Below are 25,499 nucleotides of genomic sequence, written 5' to 3'. Positions count from 1 at the left end.
TGCCAGTATGGTGTTCTTTAGGATGTGTGCTTCTTTGTTTAATTTGGCTACAGCGAGTTCACTGTAGACAATTGCTGTCATCCACAGAGTCATGCTTGTAAATTCTGTTTGTGTTTAAGGGTGCCAACAAAGTGCCTTTGTCTACTGTATGATTACAAACACTTGGCTGTCCTTAGTTTAATGATTGGTGGCACAAGATGGGAAATGAGAAAAATCTATAGTTACATTTTCATTTGCCAGTAAATGAGTCTTGTCTTTTGTTGCTGTTTGTTTTAAACCATGACAATGTGGCTCTGAGCATCACGCTGGCTGCCACTTGACAAAATTTTGTTTGCATTCTGATAGATTCCTGTTTCACGCTGAGTCACCACTGAGCTTCCCTTACTGGGATTAGGAAAAATGTTCTCAGACTTGTGTATCAGTTACCCTGCAGGCAAGAACTGTTTGCTCTTTGTCCAAGGACAAAACATGCTGGTCTGCCCAGTGGAAAGCCACTAGCAGTGTTAGGGTGGTGGAGTTGCTTACTTCAGTGCATATGACAACTCTTTTTGTCAGCCTCCACAGTTCTGAGAGCAGATATCAGCTGAGACTGAGCTTACACATCAATAACCCAAAGCTTAGAATCTCCTTTTTTTTTTTTTCCCCAAAAAGACTCCAGTTAAAATGCTGATTTGTAGAAAATGACCTGGCATCCTCCTGGGTGACAAATGGATGTGAGGCAGTAGCATGTCCTTCAACCAGAGAAGGCAGATGGCTTGCTCTCTCTGCCAGGTTAATAGGACTGCAGCCAGCAGGCTGAGGAAGCTGGTCCTTCCCCTCTATGCAGCATTTGTGAGACTGTGTCTGAAAGATTGCTGCCTGCTTTGGGCTCCCTGGGTGAAGAAGGGCATGGATGTAGCAGGCGTCAGCCCAGGGCAGAGCAGCGGGGGGGTGTGGAGCTGCAGCATGGATTGGTGGAGACCTTAATGCTGTTCAACCACCTGAGCAGGAGATCACAGAGTCAGAGAAACAACAAATAGAAGTTGCAACACAGGGAATTCCAATTGCCTTGGAGGAACTAATTTTTCAGCATAAGCATGTCAAATATTGGGACAGGGAGTTGGAATCTTCCTGTGATCTCCTTTCTTGAAGGTATGCAGACTGGACACATCCTAGCTAGCTGATCCAAGCTGGAAGCCTCACAGGGTTTCCTTCCAACTTAAATCATTCCACGTTTTAGGACCAAGAGCTGCTTCCACGATAGGAAGAATTTATTTCTTTTAACAGTAATAACAGGTGCACTGTTCCACTTAAATACCGGTAGGCAGTATGTCAGGCTTCTTGTTCTGGCAAATGAGGTAGAGCAAGATCAACCTGCTTGTTTCTGGAAGCCAGGTATGTGGGAGTACTGTTGTTTTTAGCAGATGGTATTTACAGAATGTAGTATCAAGGCGGTCGAACAAGGAATTTATAGACAATCAGTGGTTTTATCTTTTCAATAGTAAGTTGTGTGGTTTTATTTCCCTCACACACAAATGCTTTCTGTGGTTGAAAGAGCCCTGTTTCAAATACCCAGCCATTCCCCAAATACCACATAATGTCAGGCCACTGTGAAAAATGCTGTGCAAACACCAGCGCTCACCGTAGCTCACATGCACTCTCCTGTGCGTGAGAATGTAATGCATGCCTTCTTCCTCACCATAGGGTAAGCAGAGCTTCACACTGTGCGCCTCTGGTGCTTTATAAGGTCATTCACAGGACACTTGGGCTGACTCTGGAGTCAGTGCATGACCAAGTGGGTGTGAAAGAAAGCTCTCTTGTCCCATTGCCTTCCTTACTGATTGACAGTGTGATTAATCCCAATTTGCAGCAACAGTTTCAACACCCTGAAATGCATTAGATATAGCTAGCTTTTTCTTCTGAGTATCCAGCAGAAGAGGGACCTTCCAAAGAGAAAGGACAGGAGAGCAGATGTTGTGTGAAATGAGCATCAGTGATCTGCACCCTGGCTTTTCTGACTGGAGTACTTGGTTTTGCTGACTGGTGTCAGGATGTTTTTCCTAGATTAGATTGGAAGAGCCAGGGGGAAATAAACCATTGGAAGGAGTTGGAAACTTTCCTGGAGATGAATATTGGCTACCTGCTGTGCATTTGGCACTGCTGAATTCAGAATGGGGAATACTGCCTCCCCATTCTTCCCCAGCGTCATGTATTTCCTGGGATTGCTTCTTAAGCAGGCAGTTTATTCCTCATTCTTCAACTAACACTGCTTTTCTGTAGTTGCATGGTGTGGAGATGTCATACTAACACCTTCCATGCCTTTCCAGGGTCACAGTGCACCGGGCTGTTTAGCACCACTGTGCTGGGAGGCTCCTCCAGTGCCCCCAACCTTCAGGACTACGCACGCAGCCATGGCAAAAAGTTTGCCAGCAGCCTGACATACAAAGACGGTATGTGTGTTCTCTGTGCAGCAGGTTAATCTGTGGCCTTTGGTATCTCAGGGAGCTACAAAAGCAGAGACTCAGACTGCTAAGAAGAGCAGCACAGTCAGATGTGTATATTCGCCTCATCTACAGTAATGCATTCTGTTGTATCCCAAGAGGTTGCGATCCCTGCTAGGACAAGGCAGGGGCTGGCATTGTGTGAGGAGCTGTGTGTTGATGTATGGTAATGCTGGTGTATAGTAGTGCTGGTAGCTGATTTTTCTCTGGCATTTTAATACTGCTTGCTGGTGTTGAGGAAGGATTATCGGTCTAGATATGAGATGGGTCTGTCCTGGTTCATGCAAAATCATCTCGCTTACCTTGTTGACCTTACTAGTGCTAAACCAAGGTTCTACTGAGAAATTAATCCTCAGTCTACAGAAGATGGGGCAATGTGATGTGCTGAGGGAAACAAGTTGAGTACTGAAGTCCCTAGCTGTGTGCTGGGCATGCAGAAGAACCTGAGCTAGCTGTCAGAGGGCAGTGTAATAGGTGTGATATGCCTGCTGTAAGTGCCTGTGGAAGGACTTGGAGTTATTGTGAATGGTCTGTAGAAACAGCTGCACAGGTCAGCAGGGCAGTCTGGTATTTGGATCATCAGTGCAACTGTTGCTTGGTGTGCATGGATGAAGGGATGTTGCCAGCTGAGGATTTGTCTCCAGATGGTATAAGTGAATTATGCACTGAGAAGCAGAGATGCTGTTGCTACTTTCAAGGAATCTGGAGCACAGGAGAAGACTGAGGAGTTATAGGGATGTTATGCACCAGTGAAAGTGTTCATCATGATCCCAGTAAGACTTTGTCAAGTATCAATTAGAGTAGATTGGGTGATGAATTGATTGAGAACAGCCCTGCAGAGAAGGACTTAAGGATACTGATGGACTAAAAATTGAATATTTGTCTGCAAGGTGCACTTACACCCCAGAAAGCCAACCACATCCTTAGCTATACGAAATTGTAGAATCACAGAATGACTTGGGTTGAAAGGGCCCTTAAAGACCATCATTTCCACCCCCCCTGCCTTGGGCGGGGATACCTCCCACTAGACCATGTTGCCCAAAGGCCATCCAGTCTGGCCTTAAACTCTTCCAGGGATGGGACCCCCACAACACCCATAAAAAGGATGAAGGCTTAACATATCAGGGTGGAAAGATGTTACCCATTCTGAAATCTGTTGGAACCCCATGAATACTGTTGTACAGAGGCCGTGATGTACACTGGCTTTCTGTGCTGCTTTTCAGTGTAAGAGAAGACTGCACTGCTTTTCACCTCTTCAGGGAGCTTCTTAGCACACATCAGGCTGTGTGACAGAGACAAGGAGGGTGAGCTGGAAGGATTTGTCAAGCCTTGCTGCATAAGCCAGAGCTGCTCGAGACAGCAAGTGCGGGCTGTCCGTGGGTCCCAGAATAGAAGCACGTGGTGTTTGGCACAGGGCAGGGGTATGAATACCACAGGAAATACTGAAAAGGCCAGCTAGGACACTGACTGATTTTCTTCCACTCTAAGCAAACACCATAGGTCCAAAGGCAATTACTGTTCTCAGGGAAAACTGTCAAAGACTGCTTGTTCTGTACCCAGCTGGTACCAGGGCAGATTTTGTCCAGTCCCACCATTCCCTCTGCAGTGCTGCCTTTCTCTGTTAGCTGTGTACTAAGAGCGTGCCTGCAATTGGCTCCTGGCAGTCGAGGACCAGGGCACGTTCCTGCTGTGTTAGCCTAAATTCTACATTCCGTGTCTTGAGATGCCGCTGTACACTCAAGTACTTACAAGTCAGACTTACTTAACTAACGTTTGACTAACAGACCAGAATTATTCACCTCGATGTTACATTTCATTTTTCGTATTTCTCAGTGTGTTACAGCACTCTGTGTTGCCAGTGCTCTGTTGCAATCATAGTAACTATGAGTGTAGCAGAAATGCTGAGTTGCAGCCCGCAGCAGTGATGGAGCACCTGGTGGAAGGCAGGGCCAGCCCAGGGGAGCTCAGGAATGTGCAGTGCACCTGAGTGACAGGAAGGGCTGGAGCCCTTCCAGCCCCACTTAAGGGTTGGCAATGGAGGTGAGGGTATCTCTCTGGAGATCCCTGCCTACCTGAGGCCTTCCAGAGGTGAGCAGCTTCTTTCTTTCATTTCTGCATCCATGCCTGCTGCATATGGGCTTGTTCACATCTGCTGCAGCCAAAGGTTTTGCCACCCTGCTGTTATTGCTGTACTTTCCATCACGTTGCAGTGTTACAGTGAGGAATTGGGAAAAACAAGTAGGAGGTAGAAGGGCATTTATCTCCTGAGGAAGGTAGTGTGGGACGTGAGGTCAGCCCTTGTTCTGGGCCTTTCCTTTTAAATGGGCACCAATGAAATGATGAACATTGGCACTGAAGCCAAACACCACCAGGGCTGAGTGCAGTAAGTGACATGGCTACAGCAGACACTGGGAGGATGTTTGCATCAGGGCCTTTTTCTCAGTCATCAGGCAAATAATCTTTAAAAAGTCTCCAGGCTTTGGAGCAGACGTTTGCTGGCATTTTTCATGGCTGTGATGCTTCAACATATGGCGCATGGCTTGTGGCATTTCATCTAAGACTTGCTCAAGTGAAATTAAACTGGCTCTAATTTCTTCAGTCTCTCTGCTTGGCACTGGAAGAGGGCTCAGGAATGCTTCAGTGGAGGGTTGTGTCCCAAGCTCAGGTTGAAGGAAGGTCTTCTGGTGATACTTTGAAGTTCAGTTGTCTGAATCCAGGGATCCAGTAGCCTATGTTGCAGCACCATCTAAACTGATGCTCTTGTAAATGCAAAAAGGAGATTTGAGTGGGCTGATGATGGCTACCATCTGTGTGACTGCAGCACCAGAGCTCACACAGCTCTCAGAGGACACGTGTAAAGAGCTTTGCCATCTGATCGTAGATTAAAAAGAGGGGAAAAAAAAAAAAAACACCACATTTTTTAAGGCTGTTATGCTGCAAAGGAAAATTGAAGCAATTTTGAGAGCTGATTTAAGTATACTATGTGGACAAGTCAGTGGGTGTAAATAGGGAAGCACAGTGTAGGGTGAGGAAGCATAATTGGTAAGTGAATCTCCTAACCTCAGTATAAGTGACAGGCATGTATAAAGGCCACGTTGACCAGGTAGAATTAATGCATTAAATAGAAATGACATCCTTAGGTCCTGAGTAGTAGTGAAAGGCATGACTGGATGGGTTCTCCCATCAGACCCTGCATACAGGCGATCTATGCAGACCATTCTTTCCATAGTAACTGAGGAGTTCCCGGAGGGAATAAACTGAAGTGTGTGGTTTGGGGTTTTTTTGTATTTTTTTGGTTTTTTTTTTTTTTTTTTTTTTTTGAGCATATGGAGACCAACCCACAAACTCATCTATTTGTGCCCCATCAGCAGATACACAGAGCCCCTCTTTGTACTGACTTCTGATGTGTGATTTCTGTGAGAATTTGGTCTGGTCTGATTCACAGCCAGGGGAAGCCTGAGGACCAGCCTGACAGGCGTATCCCCAAACCTCTTCTGTACTGACATGCTATGAGCAGCAGAACTGCAGAGATACGTCTTCATGGATCTTCTCTTTGCTCCCGAATTACTTCATTGATTTAACTTGCAGATTCCTAAATAGTTCTGCTTAGCTTGCATTTAGAGGATGCTCTGAGCCGCATTTAGCAGTGCCAAGGCTGTTCAGTTCTGCGAAATAGTCTTTTCTTTGGGCAGTGGTGGATCCTGAGGACTATAGCTGTAGGGTTTCAGGATATGTGGTGGTGCTGCTGACTGCCTGGTACAGCTATGTGGCTGTGTGTGTGGCCTTGTTGCATCTCTCACTGAACTGTGCTGGAAGTGTGTTGGGAAGTACGTGTTGCTGTCTGTGATGGAGGGAGAGCCACTGATGTCCTTGAAGAGCCAGGAGAGACGCTGACAGGACAGTGCAAGGGAAGCAGGGAGCTGACAGTGTGTGAGGAACCCAAGAGCTTCCCCCAAACCTGCAGGCAGAACGTGCCTGGGGTACGGCAGCAGTGCCAATGGAGGTGTGCTGGGGGGGTCCACAGGAGGTGCACCTGAAAGGGCAGAGGCAAGCATGTGAACTGGGGATTCCCTAGAGGCAGGCTGTTAACTGAGATGATCTGTTTTTATTTCCTCAGAGCTCTTGTCTATGCCAGCCGTAAAACGATTTTCTGTGTCGTTTGCAAAGCATCCGACTAATGGTACGTTTGCTTCCTTGATTTGACGTTCCCTCACACTTCTAACCCCATGCTCACATTCAGTTCTCCTCTCTGCACATACTCTCAGCCTTCTTGTGGTTTCTTGCGTGTCTGTGTACCCGGTGTCCATGCTTCACCTTCCCCCATTGTCTCCTTGTGACTGGCTTGTTCATTCATTTGCTGTTACTGCTCAGTGGTTCCTGTACTGTTTGTGGGAGGTCCGTCAGACTGCATTTTTGTCCCAGATGAATAATTAAGAGCAGTGACTGAATGGAATTCCTAAAGCAGCCTTTAAATCCACTGCTGATGTAAGGCCTTCTACAGTACTGCCTTGCAGGGGGTGGAGGTTGTGGGAAGAATGCCCTTGGACCTGAGGTGTGTGGGGGGAATGTCTACTTCATATCCTAAGAGCACCAGCAACTTTGGTCCTCAGCTTCTACACTGAGGATCTTCAGGTCTGAAACCAGAAGAGATCCTGGAAAAGTGCAGTCTGTGATGGGAGGGTGGGAGGTGCCAGCAGCATTCCTTAGCACAGTGGTCTTAGGAGGCTACGAAGCTACCAGTACTCCTATCTGCAGACTGGTTTGTTAGGTTGGGCGCTTGGTTACTCCAGGCACGGTGGTGTTGGTGGGAGTGGTCTCACCTTTCCTGCAGACATTTTCCTGGGAATGGTCTCCAGAATATCCATCTGCTGTTGATGTGCAGTGCTGCCTTGGCCCTGCCACTTTCCCAAGCTAGGAGAAGATCAGCAGCGTGCCACACGGCGCGTCTTCAACCATCCTCACTCCTATAATACTGGTAGCTATGACAAGGCTTGGTAAGGAAGGATGTCTGACAGTGCCTATGTTTATTCACTAGTAACCCATCACTGGAACTGTGGATCTCTTGAGGCTAAAGACCCTTAGCTCTGCTGTAGAAGATTCCTTGAGCTACTATTTATTATCCAAGCCGTGTGTAGAAGCTTTTGCAAACATTTGTTTCATAGCATTGCTCCTACCCATAACTCATGAGACAATTTAGAACCAAAGCAGATTGTGGAAAGATACCGGCTTAAGCATTTCCGTCCTACATGATCAGGGCTGCCTCTGAAATCCTGTTCTTAATAAACACAGAGAACTTCTGCTCTGTGTGATCTGTAAGGTGAAAGAAGTCCAGAAGGCGGTTACGAAGACCAAAGTTCTGGGAAAGATGAGGAGGGAGGGGAGGCTAAGTGTGGCCTTACTGCTTCAGCTATCCAAAGAGAACCTACTTTCAGTTTGCTTGGTTTTGTTCTTCCCAGAAGGGGTGGCTGCTCAATCTGCTTGTATGTCTGGGTGCCATCTGAGGAGATGTGTGTTAGCAGGATGTTCTATCTTGTCAACAGAACCAAGTGCCACCCTGTCCTAAACCATACTGTAAAGCAACTGCCCCCCACAGAAGTATAATAAAGTGAAACAGCATCAGGTTTTTCCCAAGCACCCAGTGAATATTTCTCATGGCAGAGTGCTTCTTAATCAAGAAAGCAGGTGTCCAGCAGGTGTGAGCATAAAGTTTGGCATAGATATAGCACTGGTTTTAATGGGAAAGGTGTTTAGCTGCATGAACCACTTGCCTGAGGATGCAAAAGTTATTCACAGCCCTGAATCTGGATATTTTTATTCTGAAGAGCTGCCTCTACTTGATTAGGTGGGATGGGTGAAAGAGAGCAGTGGCCAAGCACAGGATCAGGCCAGATGGTTTATCACCTGATTTCATGAGTCTTGGCAGCAGGACACGAGTCTTGAGGCTGCATGAATAGGGGAGAAGACAGGCCTGTATGTTAGGATCCTGTCTGCCATGCAATAGCAAGAACATCACAAAAGATTGCACAGGGCTCTCTTGAGAGTTTCAAGAAGGTACGTCAGCACTTCTTTTTTTCCACACACGCTAACAATGTGTTCTCAGTCGAGTCGTGCTGCCCCCAGCGCACCTCGCGCCGCCTCCAGACGTTCGGTGTCAGGTCATTTGTTCTCCCACATCTGATGAAGTGAGCGGCTGCGTTTGGATGCAGGACGCTGTGCTTTGTTGGCAGTTTGGATTTCTTGTCTGCTGCGAGGGTGAGTCTGGGACAATGTCCTTATGGTGCTGAACCTGAAGTGTGCAGGACTTAGAACGTGTCCTGGAATTTCTTCAGTTGTCCGACTTCACTTACAAAGATGAAACCTCGCCATTCAGCCTGTGGTGGGACTGCCCCCATGCACTGCGTTTGGCAGAGGCTGGGTCAGGCGGGAGCTTGCCCTGCTGCCTTCCGATCTGGGGTGCGTAGAACTCAGGGTATTCCTGTTCTTAGTGCGGGAGGGACCGGGCTGTAGTGCGTGATGTGGGTCACCTCCTGCGCAGCAGCCCCGTTGCTGGCAGCTCCGTTTCCTACATCTCTACATTTTTTCTGTTTCCCAGCTGCACCTCCCTGCTCCTCTCACTCTTTGTGGCCCCTTTCCTCCAGATGCGTTTGAGCACCACCACGTTGCCCAGTTGCTGCGCCGTTTTTCCTCTGACTATGCCACGAGCCGGAACATCTGCCTGGATGCCACTCTAGCCCATCACCTCCAGCAGTGCTCCTACCACCTGCGCCTCTTCAGGAGCTGGCTGATCTCAGGGCAGGATGACTTGGAGTGTCTTTACGGTACTGCACGCTGCAGCTGCCTTAGTCCCGTGCTCTTAGAGCTGAGTGGGGACCACTGTCTGCTTGAGAATGCAAAGTATGCTTTGCTTCTAAAAAATGGAAAGCCTTTCCCCTCACTGCATCCCTTACATCTCTGGATTGCTGCTGCAGCAAGGCGTGCGGGCTGTTGTACCAGCAGTTTTGTAGCCTTAGGAGCAGCCTTTCCACGTGGAGCCAGTGCTCTTTGTGTAGCTCTAACTCTGCTCTTTCCATCCTGGGCAATTGTTCATTGCCTTCTTCCTTTATCCAGGGTAAGCCAATAAGCTTTCTGCAAATGCTGTTTTCCTGCCAGCGTGGTGTCCTGCTGATGTGATACACCTGCCCGGGTCTCAGTAGCGTGCTGCTTAGTGTTCCCTTATTGACGGAAGAACCAATGGGTTGAGAATGTGGAAAGAAATGAGAGTAAGGAGGCACTGCAGCTGATCACGGGCAGAGTGAAGGAACGTGCAATGGAAATTTATTTAGGGGAAATGAGTGCTCATGGGATTGTGTTGTTTAGAGAGACCAAGTTAAGCTAGGGTAGACGCTGAGCTTCTGTGCGTCTGCACTGCATGGCATCTGTTTCACCTGTTAGGAAGTTTGCAGCGTGTCAGATGGGGGGAGGCAGGTGATTCCAGTACTAAATCTATAAATCAGTTATAAATCAGTGCTTCTTGGCTATTTGTCAGCCTCTGGCACAGGTGGGAAATCTGATGCGTTGAGGTCTCAGTGCTCCTAAGACAAGCAGGAGATTCCTCTCTGAGAGGGGTATCTGGCTGCACCATAAGACCTGCTCGGTGCATGTGGCTTGCTGAATGTGTGGTGTGATGCATGGAGTTCTTTTTTCATTCAGACCCATATGTGGCAGAGGCAGACATAGCACACCTTTTCGGGCAGTGAAGCAACAGGATCAAACATCTTCAAAGCCTAGAAAAGAGAATTTTTTATATACAGCCTGTTTATTCTCGATACAGCCCTTTCTACCGAGTAGGCAGCTTGGAGATGGCAGTTGCTTTTCATCTATAATTAGGACAATCCTTGGTCTCCTAGCAACAAATACTAAAGAGGATCAAAACTGCTTCAAGGGATGAGATACTGGAACAAAGCAGACCCCTCCAAAGCTAAAGCTGAGCTTCCTCTACTGCAGATCTCAACCTTCCCATGTGAGCTCCAGCAGAGAGAGGAAATGAGTTCAGCACTTTGGGCAAATAAACTCCAAATATTGCAGTATGATGCTGGGTTGTGCCACCTATTCTAATGCAGCCGGGCTGATGAGCTCTGTGCATCAATGTAGTGAGTTTCCTATGTGGAAATCAGATGTCTGCACTAAGTAAGTTCTTTTTTTTTTTTCTCCTCAGCTTGACTGCCATTCGGAGCACAGTTAATTAGTGACTTTGGAACCCCTGCTGGTGTTCTTCTTAGAGAAGTTCCTCCTGTCTTTGTAGCTGAAAGTCCAAATTTATCCTATGTAAAACTATGTACTCCCCTCCCCTCCTCTCCTGCTTGGCTCTCAGGTACACTTCTACCTAAACAAAGAAAAGAAGAAAAAGACAGAAACAAGGAGATAAGAGTATGTGCTTGGCATCCATAGCTGGAAGGATCAAGCCTTGAAGTGATCATTCTGGAAATCCATGCTCATCCAGTTTAGGAAAGAAAGGGTGTGGAGTGTATGTTGGTAATGAATAGCAGTGATAATAACTGCAAAGGTCAGCTGTGAGGAAACAGGAGCATGGGACAGTGAGCGACTGGGCAGTGAAACGGCAGGTGTTGTTCAGGGTAAATCCGTGTTGGGTAACATGAGGAAACGGCCCCAACTTCATGTAGAGCTGACCATCACCACTGTGAAAAGGGAGACATCTGCAATGTGGGAAGGGTGGTTTTGGTAGTGGTGTGAGTGGCCTGGAGAGGAGCAGTGGGGATCTGCAGGTTGGCCTCTGCTTCAGCACAAGAACTGGGATGTTTCCTATAGACCAAATAGGAGGCAGCATAAAATAGGAATGAATTTTTAATAATACCAGAAACAGAGTGAAACTCCTCATAACTCTGCATGGGGGTGTTAAAAGTGCAGCTGAACTTGAGTGGAGACTGGAATGTCATGAAAAAGCTGCACTGTGTTCAGAACAGTTCTGAGCTGTAAGGTCACTGCAGGCCTGGGGGAGGAGTCACCACATGCTGTCTGCTCTTGTAGCCCTTCATGGATGTACGCTGCTGGCACTGTGGGCAGGGAGCCGCTGACCAGAACAGACCTTCAGGCTGGCTGTGCAGGCTTGGATTTAGAAGGGCTTGCTAGCAGAAGTCCTAACTTGTGTGCATATTACGTACATGCATACAAACACTTACGGGTATACACGGGGCATGCTGGAGCTCTGCCAGCAAAATACAGCTCAACTGACCAAGCATGTTGGAGGGGAACTTGCTGAGTGGGCTTTCTCCATACCCTTCAGGATCTGTGCTGAGAGTGGGGCAGGTGTTCTTTGTTCCAGAGGAGCTGACGTACAAAGCTTTGGCACGTAGAACTTTGGGGATGTATCAGTGCCACTGCTCTGTCTCTTGCTTTCAGGATTTCCACTACGCAGGAACAGGCAACCTTTCCATGCCAACACAGCTCCCAGCCAGATAGCTGTGTAGTAACTTGGTAATTGCTGCCAATGAAAACATGTATGCTGATGTTCAGAACTCTTAGGTAAAAGTGTAATACGCAAAAGCAATTGATTTGGGCCAAAAACACTTCTCACCTGAGCCTTCCTTGGCCTCTGTCTATCAGTACTATTGTTGGTGTCACACCTTCCTTTGACACTGGATCTTTGATTTCTTCTCTTTATTAGAGGTTTGCCCATACAGTCCCATCCCTGTCAGTGCCTCCAGTGTATCTTGCAACAACATTGCCTTGCCCTGTCTTGTATTTAAACTACTTTCCATTGTCTTTGGATAACTGGATAGCTGAGTCAACTTTGGTCTCTCTGAAGACAGATTCTGTTGAGAGCTGACATGAGCCTCCCTCTATGCTTCTCTGACGCCATCTCCAGTCTACTGGTCTTTAAAGTCTTTACCTCACTGCTTTCCTTTAGCTTTGTCTCACAGGGTGCCTGTGAGAAAATTATGAATAAACACTCTTCCTTATTCAGGAAGGACTTTTCAGCAAGAGAAAGAACAACATGGTGATTTTTTTCTGTCTCACATTCCCTTGTTCTAGCCAAAGATTTGTTATCCTTCATGTCTCAATTAATGTTTGTAGGCACTTTGTGGTGTAGGTAACCCCCCTCGATGGCTAGAGGGTTCTTCATCTCCAGTAGCTGTTATGGTAGTGGATGCATGCAGCACTGCAAAGCGGTCATGTTCTGATCTGTGGCCTCCTTGCATGGCGTGTAATCACTCTAAATACCATCTGCTGGCTCAGGTTCCTTGCCTCTTGCAGACCTGGGTTAGATGAATGCACTGGGGCAAAGACTGACAAAATCTGGAGGTGTCTGAAGGACTGGAGCAGTGACATTTGTAGCAGACAATATGGGTGCTCCAGGTTCGTAGGGGCAGGGGCCAATTTTAGCCTGTCAGTGTGCTGAGCTGCAGTTTTGGTGTGTGCATCAAGAGCCATACATTTTTTTGCATTTCAAAGTAACTTTTCTTACCTGTAGGAACAGATCCAATTCCTTTCCTTTTTACATTTTTTTTCTGAACTCCAAGGGAAGGAGCTTAGGACACGAGAATGGGAAGCCTGGGCTTAAGGAGTTTAGAGATCTTTAAATAAGAGAAGCAGAGCAGAAGGAGTCTTACTCCCATATGCCCAGAGACACTTTTATTTCTTTCTTGCTCCTTTGACAGTTTCAGGCTGGCTTAGTGCCACAGAGCACTATCAGGAAGTTTGGAGGAAGAGAAAAATGCTTTGCTGTAATCGCTGCTGACTCAATAGCAAAGAATTTATTGTGAGTGGTTGTGATTCAGCTTAGCTCTGAGCAAGAGTCTGTCAGATGTTGATACGACTTCTACTAATTCAGGGTTTGCAGACAATGAGGTCTTCTTTGGGGACACATGGCTCAAACAGCTGCGTGGGGAGGGGTATATTAGGTATATTAGGCGTGCTGGGAGGTTCTTTTCCCTGTCTTTGCAAAGGCAGCAGTGCACCATAACTGACCGATGAGCGGAGGGTGGTCTGTGTCTCAGGTTGGAGTTGAGACATCGATGCTGGGAGCCCTGGGAAATTCTGTTGACTTCACTCGAGTTTTGTTTAGCTTCTGTGAACTGGAACTACACCAGGTTTTCCCCCATAACCAGATATTTTAGCAAAAGAGACACGGGCATTGCAGCAAACCTGGCTGCTGCTAGATGTTTCCTCCTCCTCCTTTAGCGTATGCCTGGATGCTTGCTTTCAGGTCTTTAACTGCATGTGGTTGCCTAATGGTGATTTGGTGATTTTCTTGGCCTAGAAAAGGTGACTTTAGTCCTGAGTGTGGCGGTGGTTTAGTTCCCAGACTGCCTTGCTCCTTACGCCGTGAGTAATCCTGCGGAGACTTAGATTGCTGTTTACTCCATTCATTTTCTGATTGCGTTTCTTTCCAGGTTTTGAAGGCTGTTCCATGGTTCCCACCATTTATCCCCTGGAGACCTTGCACAACTCCCTCTCTTTGCGGCAGGTCAATGAGTTCCTGACGGCTGTGTGCAGGAGTTGCAGTGAATCACATGTTCAGTCTACTGCAGGTACTGATGAGGTGGGCTCATCTCTGGGTAGGGCAGAGCAGAGCCAAAGCAAGCAGTTAAGGACTTCTGGTCTTTTACATTTTGGGGGCAAACTGAGCAACAAGCACAGTCACAGGTGCCTGTTCCAGGTGTTCTAACCTCGCAGTCCGCTGCGGGATCCAGCTCAGAGCCATCCTAGGCCACACACCTGAGGGATGAGTGGTTGGTCGGGTCTGTCTGCTTCTGGTCAGCGCAGCGATGTGGAGACAAGCTCCAGCTTGGGAAATCCAAGGCTCAGGTTCCCAGGGTCTGGGGGTAGACACAGCTCTGTATGTGCACTCTTAAACTCTTTCCTGAGTGCCTGTTAGTGGTTGCTGGGGAATGTAGACTCATTGTGGCCATTCTGTTTTCTCTCTGCCTGAAAGTTATTGACCTGTGTATTTTTTTTTTCTTAAAGCTTTGTTTGATTCAATGATTGGCAGCCAAATACCAGGGGACCCCTTTATGTCTCAGCGAATTCTGTCATCATCCTCTTTCCCATTGCGCCAGAGGTCGGATAAGCCCCCTTGGTGTGAGTGTGTGCTCTCTTCTTGATCAGGGGTGAATGTGATGGAGAGGGAGGGGAGAAGAGGGTGGAATGGTAGAAGCCAGATATTGGTTTTATGCTTTGCCATCAATGCAACAGTATCAGAATGGGGAAGTAGGTAAAAGGAAATTTAAGTCATATGCCCTGTTAGAAAGCTCCCAGAGACAGATGGAAAAGGGGCTCTTTGTAGTACTGTGTATTATAGGGAAATCTGCTGTTCAATGGATAATCTCTCTAGGCATCCTCTGCTGAGTGCCACAGGACATGGAGAGTCTGAATGCACTTCATTTTCATCTCAAGTTCTGTGCTTCTCCATGACACATGGCCAACCCAGTGTCAGCATGTGGAAGCACTTCCTTACCCACCAGCCACATACATGCCATAGTCAGAGCTCTATAGAGGACAGCCTTCCATTTGACTCTTCACTTGTGGGCTTTTCTGTAACCCCTTGCTTGTCACGGTCTCTGCTGAAGTGATGACTAGAGTTTGTCCCCTTTGCTGATCTGACTGCATCTTGAAGGGGAAAGACCCATCAAACAGTTCAACAGCAAACACCTTAACACAAGTCAGTGTTGCCAATGAAAGGCAGGTATGCTCTTCTCCTAGCTGTTGGCTCCTTTTGCCTGAAGAACTATTTGCTGAGCTGTCACTGAGGTCAAGGAACTGATCTGGCCAACAGCAATTGTTTAGTCCTCCCCCTTTTAATGGACTAGATATAATCTAAATCTTTCTCTAGTTTCACTCACTGTACAGCATAAGAAAAGAACAGTCACTGGTGGAGAAGTATTTATTTTTCCAGAGGCAATTGTAGTTCAGCATTCAGGGATTGTGTGTGGCAGGATCCAAGGGTGGTGAGGTTAGAGATGAGTGTCCCGTAATAGTGAGGGAATGAAAGAAAGCTTTTCCACTCAATACCCAACATGAAGTTTTGTGTTGCTCTATAATGTCAGTGTAGCACTGTATAACAATGTAAGTGTGGATTTTGTGCTTGTGATTTCATGAGCTGAACTGCTGCCAGAAGCACACCGAATAGCAGCTGCAAGCTCCTGCCAGGGTGCATGACACATAGGTGACCCTCACCCATTTCTTGTAGAACTGTGGGATGGTGACAGCTTGGGTTTGCTCAGGCTTTGGGCTAAAGAAATATCAGCTAAATGTTTTATGATTTTTCCTCCTCTTTGCAGACAGCAGTGGCCCTTCCAGTACTGTCTCCAGTGCAGGCCCATCCTCCCCAACCTCTTTGGACAGCTGCACTCGTTTCAACTTCGCTGAGAAACTTTCAGTCAGTCCCCCCAAAAATGAGGAGCAGCTGAGTAGCCAGTCCCCTGAACAGGAGAGGCAGCCTGATAGTGGAGGGCTTGGTGTGGAAGTGGGCATGGCTGGGTTGTCAGTGACGGAGCCCAGTGCCCCAGAGACCTGGAGTAAGGACCCAGAGCCAGGTGTGCTCCCAGAACTGTGCAAGAAGGAGCTGGCAAAGGAGAACTCTAACCTGGAGGAAAAAAGTATGGTGGAGGTGGAAGAAGATTCAGCTGAGGAAATGTTAGATCCAATTAACATAGGGAAACCAAAGAGTGGTGCAGAGTCTGAGATGAGGCCAGCTGGGGAGAGAGTGAAGCCAGGTGAGGGAGATATAGGGGTAATGACTGGCCTGGATCAGTCTTGGCTGGGCAAGAACATCTTGGTGCCCTGTGAAGAGGAGCTTCTGGGAGAAGAGTTGGACCCAGAGCGTGTGAGTGAGGAACCATTTGTGGGCTGCAGTGCTCTGTCAGACCAGCTTCTGTCTGGTAAGCTGTGTTGGGAACAACCGCTGCCTCTTGAGGAGAGTGTGGAGGGGCTGCAGCCACCATGTCAGGAGGATCAGCAGAACTAGCAGCTCACTGGACAGCACACTGTGAGCGCTTCTAGCCTGGAGGCAGCCTGGAGGCAACTTCCTGCACAGCACTTCATGCAGATGGTTGTCCATGGAACAAGCCATGTCCCAAGTCCATAGGACTCCAGGTTGCGGAAGAGTCTGCTCTGCTCCTACGCAAGCCAGCTCTTTGCCATCCAGCAAGAGACAAAACTTCATCTGCCATGTTAAACGAACAACAGATGCACCTCCATTGAGCAGGGATGTGGCACTGTGTTGGTTCAGCGTTTCCCTAGGGCTGTATGCTCACTGGGACAGTGGAGGATTGGTATTGCTGAGGCTTTTGGAGTGGTGAGTCCAGAGGAGACAAATGCTCCCTGGAGATTAGTAGGCCCACAGCCCTCAGGGAAGGCATTCTGGGCTCAAAGTAATCGGGTTCTTCACAACCATCAGCCTCCTCTCTGTTCCTTCTTTCTCCTTCTCTTGATCCCCACTACTGGCTGCCAAAAACTGATCCAGAGAGGCAGTAGAGGGAAGAATAGGAAAAGGAGAAAGCGTTCTGAGTGAGTTTGAGAAGGAGAGCAATGGGAAGAACAGGTTCAAGACTGCTACTTGCAAGAAAACCTCTCTCTGGAGTGGACTTGAATGTTTTCCTGCTGCGCTGGGCTGACAGGAGCCAGGGATCCAGCCAGAGAGAGGTGTGCAGGGAGGACACACACGGGTTTTTCTAGTCCCCAAGGGTCATGTGAGGTAAAGCTTTGAACTCTTGGTGACAGAAATTAAGAGAAACTGCTATTTGAGCAAATCAGGATTATTAGAAACCAATAAGAAGAAAACTTTATTCTATATAAAATGAGAAATATTTAATACATATTTATGTAAATGAGTTGTGAGCGCAAGCCTGAGGGCAACGTTGACACAGCAGTCCCTGCCGCATCCTGAGTGCAGGACAGGGCTGTGCCTCTTGCGCCTCCTGTATTTATGGACAAGTCTGCGTGTTTGTCTGTAGCTACGATATAAGTTTTTGTGAAGCTCTGCCCAAAGATCTCTGTGCTGTGTTGTGATGTGTGTTCACAGTAAATCTCTGCTGTGGGTCTCGTGTCTGTCTTAGCTGACTTGTGCAGCAGTGTGCATGTGCCAGATCTTGCTGATGCTCAGGGCAGCAAGCCTTGCTGGTTCTCGGCCATTCTGGAGGAAGAAAAAACTGTGGTCAAGACAAGTCACTGCTGAAGTGAGTGCGTACACATGGGGTTTGCTTGAGAAAGCCAGATGCTTCTTTTCATTCTCCGTGTTTGAAGAACTGATTGTATGGGGGAAGAGGACCTGGCTGCCCAGGACCCACAGTGGTTGCTGTAGAGTGAAGACTCTGGGTTAGTGTTTGGTTCCTCTCATGTTTTCCTTCTCACTGGTTCCAAGGACATCCTGTGTAATGTTTCCTCATGCCCAACAACTCTGCCTTTCAGTTTGGGTGTTTCAGGTGATGTCTATTTGTACTTGAAATGCAGTAGATCTTACAGTGGCTTTGAGTGCAGCTCTGCACCAGGAGGAAACCCACGCCCTTTCTGCAGGGCTTTGTGCTGGGATCTGGGAGACGGCCTGCTGTGTGCTCATGGAAGAGCTCTGGCTTTTATTGGCAGTATGGTATTCAGGTTTGGATGAGCAGCTTCCCTGGCCTGTGCCTAGCAGGGCTGAGGTTGCTAGGCTTTGGTGTGGCCTGGTCCTGAGTGTTGGCCGTGGGAAAGCTGGAGGTGGAGTAGCTCTCCAGATCCTTCTCAGGGCCCTCAGGCAATGCCTGTGCACTGCTCCAGTTCTGCCCTGCTGTGGTCCTCCTCTCAGGCCCACAAAGAGCCCAGCCGTTGCCACCAGCCGCCCTGAGCTCTCTGTCATGCTGCACAAACAGTGGTGCACTCCCCTCGCACTGCAGCTTCTTCTGAGATCTGCAGCCCCATCCCTGCCTTTTTTTTTTTTTTTTGCTCTGTATTCCTCTGTGCAGTGTTTCCTCCAAAGGGCTCCTGGGCAGCAGAGGAGCTGAACTGGTGGCCTCAGCCCAACCTGACTGCAGCCGGGCACAGCAGGAGCAGGTGGCTGCTGTCCTCGTTTTCAGCTGAGCAGCAGAAGAGCCCAAAAGAGTTACTTTCCCTTCAGAGGAGCTGTGCAGCAGGGCAGAGGTGTGCTGCTGCCATACGGATGGGCCTCATCATGCTGCACCAGCACCGTGTGCAGGCCCTGCTGCACGCCCTGCTGACCGCTGGCTCCAGGCTGCCACTGCCCGGCTGTGCCTCCCACACTCGGGGGATGTTTCCAGTTCCAGGGGAGCTGTGCCAGGCAGAGCAGCCGTTCCTGAGGATCAGAGGATGGACAGAGGGCTGCGGTGCAGTCTGTGACGCAGCATACACAGCAGTGACTGCACACGCAGCTGTGCCTGCGGGCCCTCGGTCTGCTGCAAGGGACAGGAGACGGCTTTGGGACTGCAACAGTGAGCAGCCCTCTCCAGGAGGCAGATCTGCCCCAGCCTGGGAATCCCTTCTGCAGGGCTGAGGGCAGGGCAGGGCCACAGCAGTAGAGGGGGAGAAGCAGTGCTGCACACCCCTGCCCACACCATGCACACTTAAAGAATGGCTTGAAACAGCTGGAAGTGTTCTTGTTCGCAATTAATGTGGCTTTATTATTAATGTGTTGGGCTCCTCTCTTGACAGTAGTTAGTTACAGAGTATTTCATATGGAAAAGGGCAAAAGGACAGAGGTTGAGGGACTAAATTCAAACAGAAATATGATGCTGAAGAAAAGAATCAGGGCTCTGTTTTTAAAACATTTAGCATAGAAGCTGGGAGCACAAGTTGCCATTTCAATACAGTTAAGACGTTCACTTTTTTCTTTTTTAATTATAGGTTTAAAATAGTATTTTGTACCTATTACATACAGGAAGATTACGTGTTGTTGCCCACATGCAGAAACAAGCAAAAGCAGAGTTTAACTGTTTCTCTCTGTAGTGTTCTATTACCTCTGGATGGGTTCTGCTGGCTCCTGCAGGCTGAGCAGAGTCCGACTCTTTACACATTGGAATTTATACAGTTCTTTTTCCCCATAGTTTCAGAAGATCACAAGGGAGAGAGAGGAACTGAAGGCAGAAGAAACTGCCACAAAAGTCTGAAAAAAACTGTGGAGTCTTGAGGACACAGAATTGAACTGGGGAAAGATTGAGCAGTCTGAGCAGCACAGCTGCAGAGTGCAGGAGCACAGCGTGCAGAGGGCAAGTGTTTGCACTGAAACATGTGCCAACAACTGCACTCCTGCTGGGAGGATGCAGGCACCTTGCAAAGCCTCACTCTTACTGCTTAGTTAGAATTGCTTCAAGTTTAAAATTGAGAAACATTCATACGTGGGTCTATCTAAAGTTAGTGCATCAGCTTTTATACCTAGCCGTGCTGAGGGATCCAAGGACCCAGTCAATGAAGAGGTCATGTTTATTTCTCTAGCTACCCGGCACTGGACGTTGGGCATTTTATTCCTGCAGATGGCTGCCATCCAGTCCCATTGACAAGTGAACCAGGATCTCCCCAAAGCACCGAAGGCAAAACCCCAGAGCAGCGTCTGGGAAAAGCATAAGTAGGTCCGTTACTGCCTACAATTGCTTGCTTTACCTGACATTCATAGAAAATAATCCCACTGGGTTGCAGAGAATGACATTTATTCTGGCAGACACACTGTGGTTCCATGGTTAATGTGAATAGAGCCCAGGGATTTCAGAAATCCCCCAGTAAGTTCACACACTCCTACCACGGAGTATGTTTGAAAGGGCTGACTGTCCCAAGGGAGAGGCTGCTAGCCTTGGGCTTTGTCCTGCAGCTGCTGGGTTTCAGACATAGCCTCGCAGGCTGCAAGCTGAGATCCCTTCTGTTGCCAGCAAATTCTCCGTGGTCCTTTTGCTGTTCTTCAAATTGCAGCATCTAAGTATTCGTACTGAGAAACCTCTGAGCTGACACCAAGAGCACGTAGTGTACAGTTAACACGTATAAATTAAAACAGTAAATCCAAACAAAAAGCAGCTTAAGATCAACAAATAAATATATAAATTAAATGCAAAATAAACCCATTCCCTAGAAGCTCCATTTTAGTTCTAGGAGCAATTTTCTAAGCGGCATTTTCTTTGTGTCAGCTGCTAGAAAACAGTAGCAAAGAAAATGAAGCGTCCTAGGCAAGTACAGCCCATCGTCCTGGGATACTTACTGTGGAATCAGACCTCGGCTCAGGGCCAAGCACAGTGGGTGACGCAGCAGATGGAAATACTTGTATGCCAAGCCTTGCAACAGCGCCTTCTATCTCATCTCTCCTTCGTCAGAGGAGCACAACCTACTGCTGCTCATTTTGTCTTACATAAAGTTAAAGTCATCCCTATCATAACATGGTCCAGGTTCTGGCAAAGGCTTCCTGCTGCTGCTGACGCAGCGCGCTTGAGCACCAGCACTCTCAGAGTTGGTCCCCCTGCAGGGGCAGCCCCACGGCTGGAACAGGCTTGTATGCCAAGGAGGTTCTGGGTTCAGCAGCAATGGTGCCCTCGGAGCACACAGCTACATTGCTTGCCAGGGTGGCCATACAGCAAAGACACCACAGGTTGCCAGCTGCAACCACAAGTAGCTCCTCTGTGCTGGCAACACATGTACATCCCTGAAACAGGTACGGAGAAGCTATGAGCTAACACAGTCACTGATCTGCTTCCCCCAGGTGTTTCTGCAACGAGTCCTTCCTCCTCATCCCACAGGTTCTAGTCTCCAAATCCTGGGTGTGCTTTTTTGAAGGGGGCAGTTTAGGCAACAATGCTTGAACACAGCTAAGAAGCTGGGCTGTTGGCATACATGTAGCAAAGAAACTGCTGTTGCTTGCAGAACTGGCCCACATCAGCTCTACGGGCCAGACACTACCATCTCAGTATGGCATGCGAGTTCCTCAGCTGCCTCACCCCACTCCTTAGTAAAACCTTTGGTTTACCACAGCAGGGAGGTTTCTCAAAGCTCATAGGCCAACAGAGGCCAGGTTGTTGCAGCCCTTTTGCTTTAGAACCAGCTGTAGTTGTGCGTTTGGATTCTCTCAAGTGTGACTGTTCAGGTAGCGGCCCCTCTGTGCCTCTGCAGATTAGCCACTTGGTGTGCAAAACTCAAGTTAGCGGGTTAGGAATGTGCTCTTCGCAGCAAAGAGCAACAGGCTGAGCATTCTCCTCTCAACCCAAGATGTCATTCAGTATGGCTCCCCGAGCACAGAGAGCCAGCATTGCAGGACTCTGCAAGCAAGTATTTGGGACAGAAGCCTGCAGAAGTGGCCAGCAGTGGCCCTGCCCAGTTGGAGCACAAATCTCCTCACCTAGAACACCACCTGTATGCTCACAATGGGAGATGGAAGAATGCCCTTCACTGTCACACTGTGATTGGAAAGTTTGACTTTCCCTCATTAGCTCAGTCCATTTACTTTGCAAATTAGTTTTCTCTATCTCCCTGCCCCCCAAACACCGTCAACATGCAGCAGCAGCATTTTAGCCCTCACCAGAAAGACGAGGGTCGTGGTGCTACAAGTTAAATGGCAAGGCAGCCAGGAAGAGAGTGGAACAAGCTCTCATAGCAGCAAGGCAGCCAAGATAGCCTACAGAAACTGTACAGGCGGCAGAATAAAGCAGGGAAAGTGGAAGCGCCCCTGGCCTGCAACTGCTCTTGCACAAAACTAAGCTCAGTCCAGAATATTACAGAGCCCTGCACTTCTTTCTCACGGCATCCAGTGCTGAGCTAGATGGGTACCCGATTGCCTGACAAATGGGAACCATGTAAAGGATTAAACCAGAGAAGACCTGGACTGTGATTAGATGGTGTCTCTGATGTTGCATCGGTGATTGGAGTCGATGAATGAACGTGAAGTGGGGCTGGGAGATTTAGAATTCAATCTTACAGGCTGGGAAAGATTCGTCCTGCATCACAACAGTGCTGCTGCTTGCCAGTACCATGATGTTTAGCTCCTGCTGTTTCTCATGTGTCTGCTGGTACCATTCCCGTGTCACCTCAGTATCATGTGTTGGGATCAACGTCACCTGGGGAAAAAAGAAGCAGACGTGATTATCTGAGAACAACTGCAGTCATAAACATTGCCCATAAAAGCCAAGGCTAAAATTTCTCATTGATTTTGGAACACTGTCCCCTTGGTACTGCTTGTTCTACTTAATGTCTTTCAGATGTCAGATTCTCTAAGGCAGAGCTGCTGCTTTACTTTATGCAGTACCAGAACAACAAGGCTCTGAGTTGGCTGCAATCTAGCAGTACTACCACAATAACGCTGAAAATGGCTGCAGTACAGGGGAAAGCATCAGCAGCGCTCTAAAAACAGCCTTGGAAAGATCCCTCAGTGTGAGAAGGGACAGTGCTGAATGTCACTCCTATTGGGCCAATTCTGGACTTCGTATACCTCCTGACCCCAGCGCGCAGCTCCAGGACTTTGAAATCTAAGTCTGCTTCATCTGACAGAGCACACACGCTTTCCTGTTTCTGTCTTCAGAAACAGTGCCCACCCTGCTGGATCTCCTACAGACCTGACTACACAGGAAACATGACTAAGAATACTTTTTTTTGTTTTTAATTACTAATGAAAGTTAGCATCTGTCAGTAATAAAGTCTTTGAGCAAGAAGGGCAAGCAACAAGTGCCACAGGACGTTGTGATGAAATGTAGGCTGCAGTGCTGCTTGTTTTCACTCGCTGATAGGCTCATCTTGGAGCAGATGAGCATGCACGCACGATCTCTAAATGTTTCCTCGGAACGACACGGAATGGAGGACGCACCTGATTGCACTCACATCATCCTGAGGGTGCCCTCCTCCTCTTAAGAACATTCTACAAAAACTGCAGAGCAACGCGTGGCCAGTACCGTTTGTACCCTCTTAGAGGCTTCCTCTGAGCGTGTTTGTCACACGCCCTTTCTCTCCAGCGCTTGTGACACATGGAACATTACACGCATTCTTTGGCAGTCCTATGACCTACCTGCAGGTTCTCCCCCCACTGAGACTTTCCTTCCAGGAGCGCATCCAGCACCGCACGGCTTGGTTCTCCATTGGCCGCATCATTCCCACTCACAACATAGTACGACGCCCGAACTCGTTTGAAGAACTCTGGATCTGTGTTCTTTCCGCTGCAGTGGTTGGGGATGTAAGCCAAGTCCACATAGACAGGCGGCCCCGTGGGCACAGGCAAACTGCTTTTGGGACTATTGGAAGCTTTGGAAAAAGAAAGCAGAGGCTATCAAAACCCTTCTGGAGTGAATAAACACAAATTCACACCGAGGAACACGGATTTCAGAAAGGTTTTTCCCCGCAGTTAAGATTTATCTGGGCTCAGAAACAATCTGGGTGGATTTCTGAGCCAGTGCTGGAAGGAAATAATGGGAAAGGGAGTTCTGCTGTTCCTTGAGGATGGACTGGGGGGCTTTAGGCTCTGAACTCTTTTCTGAAGAAGGGAAGCAAAAGTTCCATTATTAGCTTTTGCAGAGTTGTTATCCCAATCAGTACTTAGTTCTAGCTTATTTCTTTTTGTTTAATAACCTACTTTTGCTAAAGAAACCTGTGCTTTGACCTCTGTATGTCTTTCTCATCTGAGGGTACAGCAGTGGGTTTTTTTTTGGAAGTTCCGCCCTGGCTTTCTGCCATCCCTGAGAATCACTGCTGTTCCATGGACTCTAATGCTTTCCTAGCAACACTGCTGCTACTTTTCTACATCTTTTCTTAATTTGCTGCTTTTTATATTTATGAGATGAAAGATGTTATTGTTATTGTACTCAGCAGTATATATGCATATATAGATACAACCCATGGAAGGACAGCCCCTTCGGTGGAGTCGCAAAGGCCTCTGTCTTCTGCTCTCTATTCTGGACACTTCATTCTGTGAGCATAAAGCTGCCAACACCATCCTGTACATCTCCTTGTGCTGCCTAGCTGCAGCACAAACAAATCCCCACCCACCACAACCCCTGGTCTCTATTCCTCATCCCAAGTTTAGAGTTGGGCAACTAGAAGCACTTCTCTGAGCACCAAAATCCTGTATATTTGTCGTAAGCTTCCCTTCAGGCTTACACACCCAGGCACTGCATCTTTACTTTCTGCATGGTGGTTTCAAGACACGGCCATTCTGTACAGACACACTGCTAATATCCTGCTGTAAGCTCTCTGTTGGACCTCGTTTCTGTGCCAGCTGTTCATGAAAGTCGGTGTTCAGCACCTCTTCAGATCACATTCCCTTGCAGAGCCCCGCAGCCATTTCACTGCTTCACCCACTACTTTCCTCTGACTGCCCACCGCACTGACAGACTGGCAGACTCACAGAACGGCCAGGGTTGGAAGGGACCTCAAGGATCACAGATGTCCAAACCCCCTGCCACATGCAGGGCCATCAACTTCACATTCAATACCAGATCAGGCTGCCCAGGGCCTCATCCAACCTGCTGGCCTTGAACACCTCCAGGGATGGACGAGGCATCCACAGCCTCTCTGGGCAGCTGTTCCAGCACCCCACCACTCTCTCTGTAAAGATCTTCCCCCTGACATCCAACCTAAATCACCCCTTCCTCAACTTCAAACCATTTCCCCTTGTCCTGTAGTTATCAACCTTTTCAAAGAGTTGACTCCCCTCCTGTCTGTAGGCTCCCTTTAGGTATTGAAAGGTTGCAATGAGGTCACCCCACAGCCTTCTCTTCTCCAGGCTGAACAAGCCCAGCTCCCTCAGCTTGTCTTCATAGGGGAGGTCCTCTCCAACAGCTCTCTGTTTTTCCTGTACTGGGGGCTCCAGAACTAGACACAGTACTCGAGATGGGGCCTCACAAGAGCAGACTAGAGGGGGATGACCACCTCCCTGTCCCTGCTGGCCACCCCTCTTATATCAGTCGCTTGGCCTGTCCACCCCCTTGCTGTCAGTGATGCCATCTGTCAGTGACACAAGTTTCTCTCACCTGAGATATATTCGCAACACACACATATGGGCTTTCTTTTCAGGTCTTCCTCTTTGGCTGCTCTTACTCAAGAGGAGGTGCCTGGTAAAGCCCCGGCAGCCCTTCCTCT

General features: G+C 48.2%; 2 protein-coding genes across 16 annotated transcripts in view; one reads left to right on the top strand and one right to left on the bottom strand.

Moving 5' to 3' along the window:
- The window catches only part of PPIP5K1 (diphosphoinositol pentakisphosphate kinase 1), a 41,544-nt gene extending 22,608 nt beyond the window's left edge, over nt 1-18,936 (top strand). For 8 of the 12 annotated variants that reach the window (XM_048955739.1, XM_048955735.1, XM_048955740.1 and 5 more), the window contains 5 exons: nt 2,307-2,429; nt 6,598-6,660; nt 13,871-14,008; nt 14,445-14,558; nt 15,758-18,936. In XM_048955739.1, coding sequence (XP_048811696.1) covers nt 2,307-2,429; nt 6,598-6,660; nt 13,871-14,008; nt 14,445-14,558; nt 15,758-16,443 — 1,124 coding nt within the window. In that variant the 3' untranslated portion in view covers nt 16,444-18,936. Of the gene's footprint in view, nt 1-2,306; nt 2,430-6,597; nt 6,661-9,118; nt 9,299-13,870; nt 14,009-14,444; nt 14,559-15,757 lie in introns of all 12 variants that reach the window. The other 4 variants (XM_048955745.1, XM_048955742.1, XM_048955743.1 and 1 more) reach the window with 4 other exon arrangements.
- A 124-nt stretch (nt 18,937-19,060) lies between these two features.
- MAP1A (microtubule associated protein 1A) overlaps nt 19,061-25,499 on the bottom strand; it is a 54,935-nt gene continuing 48,496 nt past the window's right edge. For all 4 annotated transcript variants that reach the window (XM_048955730.1, XM_048955728.1, XM_048955729.1 and 1 more), the window contains 2 exons: nt 23,434-23,666; nt 19,061-22,492 (listed from right to left, as the gene is read on the bottom strand). In XM_048955730.1, coding sequence (XP_048811687.1) covers nt 22,337-22,492; nt 23,434-23,666 — 389 coding nt within the window. In that variant the 3' untranslated portion in view covers nt 19,061-22,336. The remainder of the gene's footprint in view (nt 22,493-23,433; nt 23,667-25,499) is intronic.

The sequence above is a fragment of the Lagopus muta genome, chromosome 10 (assembly GCF_023343835.1).
Source record: "Lagopus muta isolate bLagMut1 chromosome 10, bLagMut1 primary, whole genome shotgun sequence".
NCBI lineage: Eukaryota > Metazoa > Chordata > Aves > Galliformes > Phasianidae > Lagopus > Lagopus muta.
Note: the sequence above shows the minus strand (reverse complement) of the source record. Positions and strands in the feature narration are given on the sequence as shown.